Below are 17,425 nucleotides of genomic sequence, written 5' to 3' on the forward strand. Positions count from 1 at the left end.
AGACACCCCTCTGTTGTCCCTGAGGCCCTCTGTGACTAGTCAAGAAGGCTTCCCAGAGGAGAGCTACCCCAGTGGCAGGGTGGGCCCTGGTACAGAGTGAGCAGGTGAGGGTGGGGTGGCAGGAGCCCAGGCTGTGAGCCTCTGCCAAGGGGCTGGGCCTTGATCCTGGGAGGCGGGGGGGCCTCAGCAACCTGCTGGTAGGTAGGGCACACCATGGATTGGCTGTGGCTGGTGATGCTGGCTGCCCCTTGGAGGGTGGGTGGGACATGAGGGGTGCACAAGGAGAGCAGAAGTTGCACCCCCAGGGGCTCACGGGAGGTTGAAGGACCATATGAGCCCAGCACCCCTTCTGCACCCTGAAGTAGAGAGGAGGAGGGGTTTCCTCACTACCACACCAGCCTGGGCCACTAATAAACATGCTTTCCTCCAAAGTCTGGCTGCTACGGCAGCCCTTTGCCCCAGGCTCAGATGGGGAAGGGGTGGGTGGTTCTGAAGGCCTAAGCGTTCCTGGGGCTGAGTATACTCCTGGGCAGTCCCTGCCAGCTTAGCGTGTCAGCTCATTTAATCTTGCCAACTTTGCTAGAGGAGACACTGGCTGGCAGCCCAGTTTGTAGGTGGAAGTTTGGGGCCTAAGAGGTCCCTCCCCCTGGCCAAGGTCACAGGTGACAAGGCCCTGAGATGGGCAGCTGCTCTCCTGCGTGCAGCTTCGACCTAGAAACTTCCCCCTCTTCCTGTGATCCCCAGGCTGGACAGGAGGGAACTGGTCATGCCTGAGCTCTCCCTGGACCTGGCTTCAGTGGACTTTATGCTTCTCTGGTGGCCTCGGGGCCAGTAGGGGTCCTAGGGAGATGCTGGCTGAGGTCTGCTCTTGCACTTGGCCCTGAGACTCCATCTGTGACACAGAGCTCCCAGGAGACCATGAGGGAGGGCTTCACACTACAACCCGGGGCTCCCGGAAGGCCTGAGAGGCACCTTGGCTCACCCTCTGTATCCCCCGGTCCCCTGATCTCCATACCTGGCGTCTAGGTGTGGTTAGGATGGGTTGGTGGGGACACTGCATGGGAACACTGCTCCAGGACATCAGGGCCGCCATCCCATCTCCTACTGGGCTTGTGACAAAGCAGTGAGTGGCCTGGGTGAGGTCAGAATCACCATCGTAGTGCAAGTGACTTCAGTGGGGCTAGCAGGGAGGAGGTCTCTCCATCTTCCGTCACATCCTTTACACCCCTCTGAATCAGGCCAAGTCCATCCTGAAAGTTACCTCTCACTTTCATCACTTCCTGCAAGGTTCTATCTGCAAGGGGAGGTCAGGACTTAAGACAAACTTCACGTCCCCTGGGGCCTCTGATGGCATAGATGCCAGGCTGGCCTGGGGCCCAGAGAAGCGGGATGAGGGGAGGGAGCCGGAAGAGGGACTCGCAGGGGTCAGCCTGTGATCAGGTGACAAAGGTATCCTGGAAGTGTCAGCCAGCTGCCCACTGTGTGAGAGAAGAAGCACTCTGTCAGGAGAGGTGTATGCTGTGTTGCTTAGGAAGGGCCCCGTGGATGACAAGGGATTGGGCCAAGGGACCTCAGGATACAGCTGCCCCTCATTAATGCCTGATTGTAGAACCAGCTGAACAGGTAGGGACTGGGGCGGAATAGTGGGCAGTTGAGCTGACACCTCCTGAACCAGGAACTTTACCTCTCTGAGCCCAGGCTTCTTCATCAAACAGGCAATGAGAGCTACTTTCTAAAAGGTGTCCTGCGGGCTAAAGCACCAGCACCCTAGTAATCCTGGCGATGTCCTCCTGCATGGTGGAGACACTTCTTACCCTTCTTTTGGGGGTGGGCAGTAGCTTGTTCCCAGGGCTCAAGTGGACCCTGCTCCAGCCTCTCTGCCTGGAGGCTGCCTCCCTGGATGTCCCCACCGTCTCTCTGACATAGGGGGATCAGTGCCCTTTTCTGGGACATGACTCTAACGCCCCAGGCCCCAACTCCCAACCTCATGAGCTAGGCCTCAGCCCTGTGCTCAGCTGGGGACCTGGGGCCAGCCCTGGCCCCTGGGTGGCAGGCAGGCCAGGACAGAGTGGAGGATGGTGGGATCCCCGCTGCCCCCTCCTGGGTTCCTGAGCTCACACCCTTGCCCACCCCCCACCCCGCAGACATCAATGAGTGTCTGGTCAACAACGGCGGCTGCGACCACTTCTGCCGCAACACTGTGGGCAGCTTCGAGTGCAGCTGCCGCAAGGGCTACAAGCTGCTGACGGATGAGCGCACGTGCCAAGGTGAGCCTGGGCTGCCCTCGTGGGATCCCCTCGTGGCCTAGGTCACTTCCGGTAGGAGAGGAGGTGGGGAGGCTGCAGGAATGGGTGTGCTTCTGCCATTTGGCATGCGCTCCCGCCTTGTCCTTTGTTTGTCCTTTATGACTCTAGGAGCCATCTAGTACAACCTGTCCCCTTCATAGGTGAGAAACTGGCCCAGGGAAGGATCCATCTGGAACCCTCCCCTCCTTCCGCTTCTGCAGAACCCAGACAGCTACAGCTCCAAAAGGGTGCTGCCACCTAGTGGAGGGCATTGCACACTGCAGGCACCTCCCACAGTCCCTCAGGGTCCCTGGGTGCCTGCTAGGAATAAGGATGGTGGAAGGAGAGGGCTGGGCACACGCCAGGAATCCAGTCCAGGAAAAGTCTCGAATCTCGAGGATGGCCTGTGGAGAGGGGTTCACAGGCGATGGCACCGTCCCCACAGGACTAGCTTTGGAAGAGAGCCCAAAGGGACGGTGCGGGAGGGACTCCATTTCCCCTCACACCGGCAGGGTGCAGCCTGGTGTTTCTGTCCCCGTGGGGCTCCCATAATTAAAGCTACACGTGGCCAGATCTGACTCTGGGGCTACAGCTCAGAGGCTGGGCAGCTAGGCCCCGTGTGCTAGGGGCTGCCCAGGAGGTCACCGCGGGGCCCTGCCAGTCACCCCCCTCAGCCCTCAGAGGGCATCCTGGCTCTGTCCTCACCAACCCCCACCCGTGTCTCCGCCCTCTTCCTGGCTGTTCTCTCTGAGGCCCTGGAGCCCTGGGCTCCCCGCACCTGGCAGCCAGGGCTCCAACCTCCTTTGGCACTTGGTGCTCTGGGCCTGGGGACCCCTGGCCCTCCCCAGCCCCCTGACCTTGGCACAGTTCCCTGGGCACTCCCAGCCCTTTCGTGGGTGCCCTTTCTCTCTCCCAGGTTGGCCCCATCCTTCAGGGTCTAGCCCTAAGCACCAGGAGGCCTTCCCAGATGCCCCCTGCCCCAGAAGGGATGCCACCCTCTGAGCACCCTGAGCACACTCCCTTCCATGTGTTAGTGATTTATACACAAGCGGTGTAGTGACCATGTCAGAGTAACATGAGGTAATGTATTCAAAGTGTGAACTCTCCACTGCTGGACCGCCGGTGTCTGCTTTGCCTGCCCAGGCCCCTGTCAGCCATTTTCCTCCCAATTTGTGTCCAGGACACACTTGTCTCTATAAAATATGGTTCATTTCCTCCTTTCCAATAACAAGAAATCAGAGGCTGTCCCTCTTTCCCTTGTTACCTTGACTTCCAGGAAGCTCACAATCTAATGTCACAACCTATCAGAGCTCCTTTCTTAAGCCTTATGGCTAACAGATTCCCCTTTCCCCCTATTTGTGTTCTTATTTTCTCAAAAAAAACAGTGGAGTGATGGGAAAGGACACTGATCAGGATCCAAGAGGCCTGGCTTCATGTCCCCATTTAGTGGCTTCCTTCAGGCTCCCAGGGAACCGGGGTATCCCTGTCATTTTCCTGCCTGCAGGTGTGGATTCACTGCACTTCTAATTGCACCTGAGTGTGAGGCATTAAAGTGGCAGAGATTCACAATAATCCCTTCTGTTCCAAATCTTTCTACCCTGCTCACCTCCAGGAGAGGCGTGAGGCGGCTTCTAATCCAGAGGCAGAGTTAGTGGAGGAAAATGGAAGATAGAGCAGCAGCCACAGGAACCGCGACACTTACCGTGGGTTGACTGTCCCGAGTCTCAGGGCCCAGGGACTGTCCACACACGGGTGTGCCCTGGGTAACTGGGAGTGACAGGCCGTGCCGCCAGTGTGCCCTGAAGCTCCTCCCCGACTCTGTCCCCTGCGGCCCCGCAGACATCAACGAGTGCTCCTTCGAGCGGACCTGCGACCACGTCTGCATCAACTCCCCCGGGAGCTTCCAGTGCCTGTGTCACCGCGGCTACACGCTCTACGGGACGACCCACTGCGGAGGTCTGCAGCCCGCCCGCCAGGGCCACCTCCCCCTCGAGGCACGCGCCCGCCCACACGGCCCCTACACTGCACTCATACACCAACCCTGACCTTGATGAGCTGGGGCGCTGGGAGGGTCCTCAGGAAGGCAGAGGACTGCTAGGCCAGGGGGCTCAGCCATGGGCGAGGCAGGGGAAGACAGAGGACAGGGAGGCATGGCACAGGAGGAGGGGACAGCAGGCATCTGTGCGTGCCAGCTTGGGGACACAGAAAGCGCCAGACAGTCCTTCTAGGGGCCGGTAAGGGCAGGGTGGAGACCAAGGTGTCCAGAGAAGGCTGTGTGGGTCATGGCGGGAAGCGGTCCAGGGGGACTGGCTGGGCACAGGCTCAGGCACATGGATAAGGGACCAAGGCCACCGTGTGGCTGGAGCCTGGGAGCTCAGGGACACGGTACAGATGCGGACAGGGCCGTGCAGCGGCTCCGGAACCCAGGGGGCCCTGAGGTCTGTTCCCCACTACTGAGAAAGCCTGAGGGTCTGAACAGGGTGCTCTGCTGCTCTGTGGGACAGAGTGACCCAGGGTACCCATGGGGAGCCCGGAAAGGGAGCTGCACCCCTGGATCTGGCCCTGGGGCAGAGTGCAAGGTTCTGGGTGTGTTCAGGGCAGAGCTGAGCTCTGGGGCTTGGTGCTGTCCCAGCATGGGCAGTGCAGGTGGGAACTGGTGGCCGTCTGGCTCTTGTCACCTTCTGTGTCACGCACTGGCAGAAAATATGAAGCTGGGGGCTCCTGGACATGGGTGCACTCTTCCGGGGGTATCCCTGCACGCTTCCTAGCCCCCGCCTCCCTGCTTCACAGGGCCCTGAGTGTCTTGGGGCTCATCCAGGGCTCCTGCTCCTGGCCAGAAGAGGAAGGGCTCAGAGGTGGCTCCCTTCATCCTATCGCCTACCTACTCACAGGAGGGGAAACTGAGGCGGGAAAGGGGCTTGCGTGGAACCCCCGGTGAGATCAGGCCTCAGGGCCCCTGGGCCTATGGGCCCAAAGGGTTCTTCTCCTGGGTTCCCTGGAGAAGGGGTGCATTTGGGGTCTGTGAGGAGCCCTGCACCCCTGTGTGCGCGTGTGGCACGTCTGTGTCCCACGGTGGTATCAGGCTGGGTCGGGTCCGGGCCCTGCCAGCCCTGGGTGTGGCCCCGGAGCGGTCCAGCCTCCCTCCTCTCCTCACTCGGGCTTCTGCTTCCAGATGTGGACGAGTGCAGCATAAGCAACGGGCACTGCGACCAGGGCTGCGTCAACACCAAAGGCAGCTACGAATGCGTGTGCCTGCCGGGCAGGCGCCTGCACTGGAACCGGAAAGACTGCGTGGGTGAGTGGGGAGGGGGCACGCTGCTGGCTCCGCCCCTTCCTGGGGCGGGGCAGTGACTTCGTTGGTGGAGGTGAGGGGCGTGGCAGGTGGTACAGGGACTTACAGGAGAGGAGCCTGGTGTCACGATACCCTGCCCGGGTCTCAGAGGACAACTCGGAGGTGGATGTGGAGGCCCTGCCTCCCCCAGCCTCCCTTGTGCTGCCCAGGGAGTTGTGGGGAACAGGGGTGGGGAAACGGGGTGCAGCAGATGCAGCGCCTGGGCCCGGGGCGGAGGAGCCCGGTGTCTGGCCAACGCTAGCCCCACGGTAGGGGCACCAGTGCCTCTTAGAGATCAAGGAAGAAGGGAAGGAGATAGACCTTTCCGGGCCACGCCCCCAGTGACCCATCTCCTCCCACCAGGCTTCACTCCCAGCCTCACATTTAGCTCTGAACTCATCTGTGGGCTAATCTGCTGGTGAATGTCACACCCCCATGATCCCATCACCTCCCAAAGCGCCACCTATGAACCCATGAGGCATTGGGGACATCGGGATATAAACCAGAACAGAAGTTCTCTGAAAGCCTCAGTAAAGACCTTTAGATGATGACTTCACAGTGCCAGAAAGATCATAGCTAGTCTTCCAAAAGTACAGGTGATAAAGACAGTGGCATTTCTGAGTCATTTATGAATAACTCTCCAATAAACTGTGTCTGCATATTATGAAATGAATAAGTTGGAACATCCCAAATGAGGAACATAACATCTAATATTTACCCCCTGTGAGTGCTGTTATTTTTTCCAGGAGAGGCTGCTTCAACAATTCCAGAAAATAAACAACTATTACCAATACTTAACTTAGGCTCACAGAGTCCAACTGGAGAGGCCCAGTGCTGTCTCAGCATCTGGTTCCAGGCTGTCTTCCCAGCTTACCCAGGATTGTGTGGGTCACAGGATGGTCATGAGCCAGTCTTTCCTCTGCTGCCTGGAGAAAAGCTCCTCACCAGCCCTGTCTAGCAGCTCAGCCAGTCTGTCCCCACTGGGTGCTGGGATGTCTTGGGGCGACGTTAGCAGGTGTCTTATGAGGTGGTTCAGCGTACCAGGGTGGCCTGGCCTCATCAGCTAGCACCCTTCTGGGTCTTCTGATTGTTCCTGTTGCTGCTTTTCAGAACAGAAGCCAGGTTACAGTGGGCCTGGATGGAACCCTTGACCCTCTCCAAGGATGGGTCTCTCTGTACTATAAAAGGTCCTCACCAAAGGACTGAAGGATCAGCAGCCTGGTTAACATAATGACCCAAGAAGCCGGTTCCTCTAACTTCAAACTCTTCTACTTCAGTTACCGGCAGTCAATGCTATGCTGTTTTCATAGCATTGCAAAGTCCCACCATACTGCAGAAGCTTTTCAGCTTCCTGTAAATATTTAACCTTTTATTTTTTTCAATATAACATCCCCTAGAGAGAGCCATAGTTGGGCGACCAGAGCCAATTTGGGTCCCTTAGAACTTGATTCCAAACTGGATGATTCCTGCACATTCCACCTCATACTTCCCTTCTTCCTTTTGTTTCACTGTGGTTGTTATTAACAGCTTTACTGAGAGTAGTTCACTTGCCAAACCATTCACCCATAGGATTTAAAGTGTGTGGTTCAGTGGGGTTTAATATACTCAGGCTATGCATCCATGGTCAGTTTTAGACCATTTTCATTTCTCCAGAAAGAAACCCTGTGTCCATAAGAATTACTTCCCACTTTCCCTAGTAAATTACACTTCTAGTAATTTTGTGTCTGGATTTGCCCCTCCTGGACATTTCATGGTAATGTAATTATGTAAAATATTTTTGACTGGTTTATTTCATTTGGCATTGTGTTTTTAGAGTTTACCCATATTGAATCATGTATCATTATTTCATCCCTTTTTATTGACAAGTTCTCTTTCATTTGGATAGACCATGTCTCCTTTAACTAGTCACCAGCTGATGGATGGTTATGCTATTCCCACTATTTGGCCATCACAGATAATTCCAGTGTAAGCCTTTGTCCCCATTTCTTTGTGGACACGTTTTCAATTCTCTTGGGTATACCTACCGGTGGACTTGCTGGGCCACAGGTAACTCCATGTTTGACTTTTAAGGTACTGAAAAACTGCTTTCCTAAATGGCTGCACTATTTTACATCCTTGCCACCCAATGTGGGAGGGTTGCGATTTCTCCACATCTTCACCAACACTGGAACACTTGTTTCTGACTTTTTTTTTTTTTTTGCATTACTGGGGATTGAACCCAGGGCCTTATCATTGAATTACATCCCCAGCCCTTTTTTTAAAATTTTGAGACAAGGTCTCACTAAGTCACCAAGTTGGCCAGGCTAATCTCAAATTTACAATATCCTGCCTCAGCCTCCCAGAGTGCTGGGATAACAAGTATATGCCACCACACCTGACCTCTTTTTCACTATAGCCATCTAGTGGATGTGAAATGGTATCTTGTTGTGGTTCTGATTTGTGATTCTATTTTTTTTGGTACCGGAGATCGAACTCTGGTCCTTGCGCTTGCGAGGCAGGTGGCAGAACCACTGAGCTAAATCCCCGGCTGTGGTTCTGATTTGTATTTTCCTGATGCTGAGTATCTTTTCATGTGTTTATTGTCCATCTGTCTGTGTTATTTGGAGAAATATTTGTTCAGATCCTTTGCCCTTTTGTAATTAGGTTATTTGTCTTCACTGCTTAACTGTAAGATTTCTTTGTGTCTTCTCTCCATTAGTCAGCCCTCTGTCATTGTAACAAAATACCTGAGATAAACAAAAGGAGGAAGGATTTATTTTGTCTCCCAGTGTAGCAGCAGACACAGTCCACAATGTGGCAGCTCTTAGTGGTATAGCAAGATACGGCCAAGAAGAATCGAGAACACACCCAGAGATGAGAGGCAACTTTATTACACCGCGGACTGATTGGGGACTTCTCCACAAAGCCATCACCCCAGAGCTAGCAGTGAACAGGGTTTAATATGGGTTAAGGGAAGGGGGGTGGGAATACAGAAGCGAGGCATTTATCATCAGTTTAAGGCATTTAGGAAGTTACATTTAGTTTATAAGATTTGATAGAAAAGTACACTGGATACAGACACTTCCTGAGAACAAAACACAATGAAGGAGGACATGTGTTGGGTGTGGGAGGAGGTTTGGGCTGGGGATGGCTCTTTGTCAGGTCAACTAGCCACACGAAAAACTTTTGCTCAGAAATTGTTTTCCAGCTCACTGGTTTCAGAGGTTTCAGTCCATGGTCAGTTGGCTTCATTGTCTGGGGATCTGTAGCCAGGCAGTGCATCCTAGCAGGGAGCATGTAGTGGAGCATGTTGGGAAACAGGAAGCCGCAGGAAGCAGCTGAGGTCCCAAGATCCGCTTCCAGGCCACACCCCCAACAACCTCACTTTCTCCTACTAGGCCCCACTTCCCAAAGGCTCAACCACCTCCCGATATTGCCACCAGCTGGAGACCAAGCCTTCAACACAGAAGCCTTTGAGAGACATTTAAAATCCAAACCACAGCAGTCCTGATACAAATCCCTTTTTAGACGTATTTGCAAAGATTTGTTCCCATTCTGTGAGTCTTCACTTTCTTGATGGTGTCCTTTGTACTCCAAAAGTCTTGAATTTTGTGGTTGCTTTGGCAGCACATATACAAGTTTTGAATTTTCATGAACTCCAATTTATCAGTTTTTCTTTGGTTGCTTTTGTTTTTTATGTCATTTCTGAGAAACTACTGCCTAACCCAAGGTCCCAGAGATTATTACCTTGGTATCCAAGAGCTTTATAACTTTAGGTCTTATGTTTAGGCTTTATTTTGAGGTAATTTTCTATATGATATGAGATAGGGTCCAACTGGTTTTTGTGGGGTTTTTGCATGTGGCTAACCAGTCGTCATAGCATCATTTGTTGGAAGGACCATTTGTTTCCCCTGTTGAATTGTCTGGGTATCCTCATCCAGATCAATTGACCATAAATGAGTGGGTTTACTTTTGGATTCCCAGTTCTGTCCCCTTGATACCTTTGCCTGCTCTTACACTGATACTCACATCTGGATTCTTATAGCATTATACTAAATCTTTTAAGTCAGAACTATGAGTCCTCCAGCTTTGGATTTCATGTTCAAGGTTAGTTTGGCTGTTGCTAAACTTTTCCTTGAATTTCTTTATGAATCTTAGGATCTGTTCATTCCTGTGATAAGTAATAAACAGTACTAAGTGGGACTTGTCATGGAGCATTCAAACGGCTTGTTCCAGACATGAGCTTTTCTAAAGTACCAAGACCCAGGTTGAGCTTTGCCTTCCAGAAAGGATAGGAGAGTTACCCAAAGTGAAGCTGAAAAGAAGAAAATAACCAGACACTATAATTAGTCAATGACAAGCAGGAAAAATACAGAGCATTTTGGCTTTGGTTTTGGTTTTTGCAGTCCTGGGGATTAAACTCAGCACCCACATGTGCTAGAGAAGTGACCACCAGGCTACATCCCAGCCCTCTTTGTTTTATTTTGAGACAAAGTCTTAACTTAGTTGCCCAGGCTGGCCTCCAACTTGCAATCCTCCTGCCTCAGCCTCCCAGGCAGGTGGGATTACAGATGTGCACCACCATGCCTGGCTTAATATTAGGTGTTTTAGTTCACAGTGCAGATCATACTGTGAGTGGTACCCTGAGACTGAAGGGTAATTCTAGTTCAAGATCTAAAGATGGTTCAGCTAACTGCAGCAGGCCTGCACCGAGGCGGAAGAACACGCACTTGCGGCTGGGTCCAGGAAGCATGCAGGCTGCTGATGTCTCCAGGTTGTGGTGTTCAGACCCTAGGAACCAGGCCTGACCTTGGCGCGTTCACTCGAAAGAGCTTGTGGCGATCTGGGAGCACTCAGCATGGACCTTTACCTGGCTCTTTGCCAGCCGTTCTGCTGATGCTGTAGGAGCCTTTGCCCCAGAGAGTCTGTTTCTGAATCCTATGTAGTGCAGGCATGTTAAGGTTCCCTTAGCTATAATTCAAATCATGTGGAAGAGAGTTTTCTGAGACTTCTAAAAATAACCCTCTCCTGTGTATTTTACCTGCAGTCTAGTGGCAGAGTAGAGGCTCCCCACCCACCCCAGTTGTGAAGCCTCTGTCCCAGGCAACGGGAGCTCTTTTTGGGGACAAAGTCCAGAGGAATGATGATGGACTGGAACCAGGAGCACTGAGCTGGTTAGCAAGGGCCCAACCCCAGGGGCCCCCCGATGCCCCAAATCCCCTGATCATGCTTGATCAGTCATGTTTGCCTCACACATATGTCCCCTCACACATACACACCCCTCGCATGTACTGTCACATCCCACATGTCTCACATGCTCACGTATGTCCCATGTGCTCACACACATTCCTCCACACACGATCACACACATCTCTTCACACGTGCTCGCAAACATCCCTTCACAGTGTTCACGCAAGCAGGCGTCCTGCTCCAAGGTTGAAGCCCTTTCCCCGTTTTTCCTTCCTTCTCACTTCCAGCTCCTCTGGGCTCCTCGGAGGGACTGGCTGTGATCGGGTGAGAGGCGAGGAGTGATCGGTATTGACGGACTCTGGATCTCAGGCTTCTCCCTACTCACCAGGGTGCAACAGAAGCCACGGGCCTCCTGGGTAGGGACAATGGACTTTACTATGCACGAGCCATTTAGGAAAACTGAAGTTAGCCCTTTAGAGCCCTGCCTTGGCTGTAGACCAGGCTTACACTCAGCATGGTGACGTTTCCGGGAAGTCTCACTGGAATTCTGTGCAGTGTGCTTTTCCTGTCCTGAGTTCAGCCCAGAGGCAGGGGCTGCTTGCTAGCAGCACAGGAGCAGTAGCAGGTCCTCAAACCACCCAAGTGCCATTGCAGTGACTGCAGCAGGTGCTGCCCAGGCAGAGACTCGAATCCCAAGCCAAGGTGGGGCACAGCTCTTACGGTGAACAGAAGCCAGCTGGCTCTTTGTCTAGGGATGTGACTCATCCCCCACAGCTTCTGAGTACACACATGAGCTGAGAAGTGGCCCTGGGAAAGGCATCAGAGCCCCACAGGATGCACAGGGACTTGGGGACAGCGCCCCCGGGGAAGGGCCTTCACAGGAACCATCAGGCGATGCTGGGGACGAAGTTCCCTCAGAAACTCGCTGTACCCACAAGCGTCCTCATCCCTGGGCTCGGGGGTCTCTGGGAACAGAGGACTTTGGGTTCTGCACTTACTGGGGGCCGGATATTTTCATCTGGAGGACCATGAAGTTTTTTTGTTTGTTTCTAAATTATTCACTTTCTCAGACTCCTTGAAAACATTCAGGCATGTGTTAAAGATTGTTTAAACTGCCATTCTTTCATTCCAATTTATTTTTCCAAGTCTCTTTCAAGCATACCTACAAAAAGACAAGACTCCCTTTACATATTTTGCTTTTGGGTCTCTTCAAAAATGTTGATTGATTGCAGTATAAATTCTATGTTTAAAGTCACCAAGTGAATCTTATTTGTTCAGGTCACACAATTTTGAATCTTTATCCAATTGTTTTCCTCAGGAAATGCTTCTGAACTGGCCTTGGGTACTATAGTTCTGTTTTTCCTTGTTCTCTTAAGACCGTTTTCCTAAATTATGCTTGGATTGGTGTTCAGATCTTCTCCTGGTCTTTACTGTCTGCCACTTTTCATTTTTTTTTCCACTCCAAGATCCTAACAATGAAGTGAGCTCATCGATACAGACACGGTCACCCAGGACAATGATTATCCAGTGAAATCCTGAAACCTGAAGCAAATGCTTGTCCAGCTGCTGCAGTTTAGGAAAACTGAATTTAGCCCTTTACAGCACTTGGCTTGGCTCTAGACCAGGCTTCAAATTCAACGTGCATGACCCACGTTCTCGGCAAGCAGTTTTAATGGAATTCCACACAGTGTGGTTTTTCCTGTCCTGAGCTACCCCGAGGAAGGAGGTGCTTCCTAAGGTCAGGGCTGAAGCAGGGCTTGGGGGGCTGCAAAGGGCTGGTAGAGGTGGAGCTGGGGGATGAGAGAGCTGCAGGATGGTGGGTTCAGAAGACTTGGCAAGGAGGAATCTGAGACAAAGGCACACCAGTGATGGAAGCCAGCTATGAATAGCCAGCACTCCCATCTCCTAACTGTGTAGAGCTCTTCTTTAGCATACTAGTTTATAAATTTTGACCATCCAAAGCACCCGTAATGATCCATGTTATTCTAAGTGGTTGTTACTAGTGGTAGTGGTTTGGGTTCTGTGGCAGGCGGAAAGGGGCAGTTTGCCCTGTAGCAGCCAAGCCCAAGAGTTAGGGTTACAGTCTGAATCCACAAGGATGCAGGAGCTCAGCCAGGACCTTTCCAGCTTTGGCATAAAAAAGCCTCAGTCCTCACCGTGGTCAAAAGCATGTGCTTAGAGCAGTGACCCAGTTTCCCCAGCCAAACAGAGGCAGAAGGGCCATGTGATCCATGACTGCCTGCTGTTCCCCAACCTCGGACAAAGTGGAGTGGCCACTCTGGCTTCTTGGCAGAACAGGGCAGTCTTCATGAGCGCTTCGTCAGGGACTCGGGGAAGGTCCCCTGGTCCTCAGTAGGGAATCCACGTCCCACTGCATCCTTGGGGCTACATTGGATAGGGCAGGAAGTGTTCAGGGCTGGTGTCTCCACGCCTCCCTGCAGCACGGGACCAGTCAGGGGAACACCAAGCACTTGGGATAAAACCACACGAGAGTCAAATGAGAGCGAGAGAAACAGCAAAGTGAGCAGGGCAGACAGTAGCACCCAGGCCAAACGGACTAATCCCCAATCAGAGATCTGCTGGGGACTAGAGGTGTCGCTCCGTGGGTTCAATCCCCAGCATTGGGGGAAACAATCTGTCATCAACACCAGCAAACATGAGCGCTCAGTAAGGCACCAGGGATCGGGGTTCATTCTTTGCTGAGCCACACCCCCACATCTCTCAAGGGCAGTCATCTGCGGGGAAGCAAGAGTGTTCTGAGCCCATGTTGGAGGAGCCAAGGGAATCGCTGGTCAGCACTGTAAACCGGAAAGCTGAGGTGGTAGCTTCTGGGAGAGCTGAGCTCTCTCTGAGGAATGTGGAGACCAGAGGCCCAGTGTCCTAAAAGTGCCTGAGCCAGCCGCAGAGGAACTGATGGAGCCTGGCAGCCCCTCACTGGAGGGGTCCCCTCCCTTGTTGACTAACTTGGCCTAGTATAAGGGGCTCTGATGAGCTGCCTCTCTGAGTGACCCAGGGGCCAACAAATCAGCTCTGGTGTTTACCGTGGCCATGAAACTGTAGTCTTTTCCCTGGGAGTCTGCAGACATTTTCCATCTTCTAAAGTCAAATACATGAGGTGTCCTAAAAAGCTGTCTCACCTTCAGACACCCAAAGGCCTCTCTGGTCCACACCTCAGGGTTGGGTCTCCACCAGGAGGCTCCTGTCCATTTGCTGCTGTCCTTTTCCCCCAGATGGGCAGGGTTACCTGCTCAGGGGACTCTGCCCTTTCCCTGGGGAGGCTCCCAGGTGGGGACAACCTGAGCCTCCTCACAGACAGCGGGGCAAGCGTCTGAGGGGAGAGGGAGCAGGCCAGCTGTCTGACCGTGTCCCCCACTGCCAACTGGACCTGGCCCCTGGCATCTCCCTCAAGTCTGTCTGGCCCTGGCAGGGAAGGTGTAGGAGTTCTTTGTGGCCCTGCTTAGTGGCCTGCAGCCCTGGCCACACTCTCTGCCTTCCTTCTCCTCAGAGCCCGGCAAGTGCCTCTCTCGGGCCCAGGCCACCGCACAGGCCCAGCTGTCCTGCAGCAAGGTGGGCAGTGTGGAAAGCTGCTTCCTTTCCTGCCTGGCCCACACCCTCTTCGTGCCAGGTAACCCCAGGATGTCCCAGGGATGGGGCATGTTGGGGAGCTTCTTCCCTGGGGTCCCAGCTCCCTGCTGCTCCCAGGAAAGAGCCTGACCTAGAAACAAAGGCCCTGGTACCCAAGTCCTCCTGGGGAGCTCCCTGGCTCTTTGGGGTCTGGGCTCCTCCCTGCCCAGCCACATGTGGGCATGTGGCAGAAACAGGCTAACAGAGGGGTCAGTCCTGACCTTCATCTCATTCAGCAACCACTCAGAGGCCTTGAGAATCTGGGGTCCTGGAAGGGAGGTACGCCCAGGCCTACCTCACCCACTGGCCTCTCTTCAGACTCGGAAAACAGCTACGTCCTGAGCTGCGGTGTTCCAGGTCTCCAGGGCAGGACTCAACCAAAGCACAATGGCACCAGCTCTGGCACCGGGCCCAGCTGCTCAGGTAGCCCCTGGCCTGTCCATGCCACACACGCTTGGGTGGGCTCCTGGCTTTGTGTGCAGTGACATGTTGGGAGGGTGGAGGGGCACAGCCAGGGAAGATTCAGGTCAGGAGCCAGCATGTTCTGGGATCCTAGAGACAAGGCAGGGCCAGGCCCTGGAAGCCAGGAGGCTACAACCTGAGTCCCCTCCCAGCACAGTGGGCCACAGGACCATTCGGACTCTGCGGTCAGGGGAACAAAGGGGTTTGGTGGCCCCACAATGCTGTGAGTCCACAGACCTCAGGCTCTGTTTCAGGGCATGTGTCATGTGTCACCTCTGCTGCATGGTGAGGCTCTGAGAGCTCTGAGGCAGAGCTGCCCTTGAACCCCTGACCTGGAGATTCCCAGGCACAGCATGCTCGCCTCCTGCCAGCTCAGGGCCAGGCTGTGTCCTTGCTGCTGAAGTCACAGGATGTGATTCGAAGTCCACCGGTCACAGGACTTTGTAGGAACCTAGGGTTCTGGGTGTCCAGATATTTCAGACCCCTTCCTTGCTTCTGCTTCTCTTCCTAAAAGCCTGACCCATGTCTACGGCTTTGCCAGTGAGGCAGGAGGTGGGCAGCATTCCTCTCCTCTTTTGCAGAGAGCCTCTGGCTGGACCCAGGGCCCATGTGGTCACCTTCTGCAGCCTTGCACACAGGGGAGGTTCCCCAGCAGGGAGGGCTGTCAGGGCAGAGAGGCCCGCACCAAGCCCCAGCTCAGGGGAACTTGTCCTCTGGGAGCCCCCATTCCCCACCACCTCCTTCCCCTCAGGAGAGGCCACCACCTGGGGGAATTCTGACTTTTCCTAGATTCCCCCACTTCCCCCATCAAGCAGAAGGCTCGCTTCAAGACCAGAGATGCTAAGTGCCACCTCCGGCCCCGCAGTCGGGAGAGAGCGAAGGAGACCCAGAGGCAGCCATTGCTGGGTGAGTGTACCACCCTGCACTGCCTACCAAGGAGGAGTGGGGAGTCCCCAAGCCTGGAGCTGGACCCCATGGTCCAGTGGGGCTGGGTTTCTAAGGACGGGGCCATAGCCCAAGGAGCCATGCCTGGGGCGCTACAGATGCTGGCCAGGTCTCTTGGGAAGAAAGCCAGCACTTGAGTAGGAAACCGGGGTGCCCCAGGATCTTAGTCTATTTCCTTGTCCCTGAGACACAAGCCCAACACCCCCAGTTTAAAGAGGAGAGGTTTATTTTGGTGCCCAGTGTACAGAGGCCTTAATCTCTACACAGTCAGCTGGCTCCAAGGCAGGGAGCGTGGCAGAGAGGCCTGGTGGAGGAGAGCTGCTCACAGCATGGTGCCCAGGAAGCAGAGAGCAGAGGGAGGAGGGAAGAGGGCGATAAACCTCCCAGGCCACGTCCCCCGGGGACCACCTCGTCTAACCAGACCCCACCTCCATCAGCGAGTCAGCTCAGAAAGCCCTGCCTATGTGTGCATGAGGCTTTGGTGGGACATCTAAATCTGAAGTGTAACACCCCGTGTCCATGGGGGCCACTGTCCCTGCCCCCAGGGTTCAATGACCACACAGCAAGGGCTTGCCATGTGGCCTGGTTGTGCCCCAGGGAAAGGAATTAGGACACTCACTTGGTGACCATTCTTGAATGAGGTTGGCCAATGAGACTCCAGGCTTAGCTGTGGAGGGAAAGGGGGATGGTGTCTCCACTGGGCAAAACCTCTGCAGGCCCTGGGCTGAGGGCACAGCCTCCTTCATGAATATGCCTTCAGCAACCTCATGAGCAGCCCATGACCTAGCTCAGCCACCAGCTCCACATGAGGCCCTGAACCACCCCTGACCTTCTCTAGCCTCAGTTTCCCCACCTGCTCCATGGTCTTTTGGGCACAGAGGGACCCTTGCCAGTGGCAGTCTCTGTGCAGGGCCAGGTAGGACCCTGTTTCCCGCCCGGGCCACCTTTGCCACAGTTCCCCCTCCATTGTCCAGACAACTCTCACATGACTTCCGTGACCCTCAAGTGTGACTCCTCCAAGAAGAGGCGCCGAGGCCGCAAGTCCCCATCCAAGGAGGTGTCCCACATCATAGCAGAGTTTGAGGTGGAGCTGAAGATGGAGGAGGCCTCAGGTGGGTGAGCGGTTTGCTCGTGGGCTGCCAAGGCCCTGGGGGAACTGCTGGGGGCTGGGGAGGGTGAAGCCAGGATCCCACCAGACCCATGGCAGCAGGAGGCACAGGCCAGCCAAGCAAGCAAGGGAAATGGCACAGCCAGGGACAATGACAAGAGAAGAGCTCCAGGCACAGAGACAGCTGCACGCCTCTCCCCGTGGGGCTGAAAAGGTAAATGCATAGCATCACCAGGACAGTTGAGCGAAGGACTATCTTTCCTGCTTACAGAAGGGTTTGTGACACTGTTGTGTGTTTAACACAACACATTACTCTTGGCTGTGACAGAGGAGTTGAGAGGTGTCAGCAAGTGTCTTCAGTGTGTGCCTGGCCCTAGAAATGGGCACTGCGGCCCCTGCCCTGGCAGCACCAGCAGCCACAGGGAGGCAGGTGTGTGTAGAGGCTACCCCGTCCCAGTGACACTGGGGGGGGGTCGGGGGCATGAGGACAAGAGGGCACAG

The 17,425-nt window shown here is 54.4% G+C and overlaps 1 protein-coding gene across 6 annotated transcripts in view; it reads left to right on the forward strand.

Annotated features, from left to right (window-relative positions):
* Scube1 (signal peptide, CUB domain and EGF like domain containing 1) overlaps nucleotides 1-17,425 on the forward strand; it is a 111,897-nt gene that overhangs the window by 80,420 nt on the left and 14,052 nt on the right. For all 6 annotated transcript variants that reach the window (XM_004845434.3, XM_021258828.2, XM_021258829.2 and 3 more), the window contains 7 exons: nucleotides 2,145-2,267; nucleotides 4,125-4,241; nucleotides 5,458-5,580; nucleotides 14,291-14,410; nucleotides 14,728-14,832; nucleotides 15,661-15,777; nucleotides 16,791-16,928. In XM_004845434.3, the coding sequence (XP_004845491.1) occupies nucleotides 2,145-2,267; nucleotides 4,125-4,241; nucleotides 5,458-5,580; nucleotides 14,291-14,410; nucleotides 14,728-14,832; nucleotides 15,661-15,777; nucleotides 16,791-16,928 (843 nt within the window). The remainder of the gene's footprint in view (nucleotides 1-2,144; nucleotides 2,268-4,124; nucleotides 4,242-5,457; nucleotides 5,581-14,290; nucleotides 14,411-14,727; nucleotides 14,833-15,660; nucleotides 15,778-16,790; nucleotides 16,929-17,425) is intronic.

The sequence above is a fragment of the Heterocephalus glaber genome, unplaced genomic scaffold (genome assembly GCF_053883595.1).
Source record: "Heterocephalus glaber isolate CG9 unplaced genomic scaffold, H.glaber_assembly_v1.0 deba00001444, whole genome shotgun sequence".
Lineage (NCBI taxonomy): Eukaryota > Metazoa > Chordata > Mammalia > Rodentia > Bathyergidae > Heterocephalus > Heterocephalus glaber.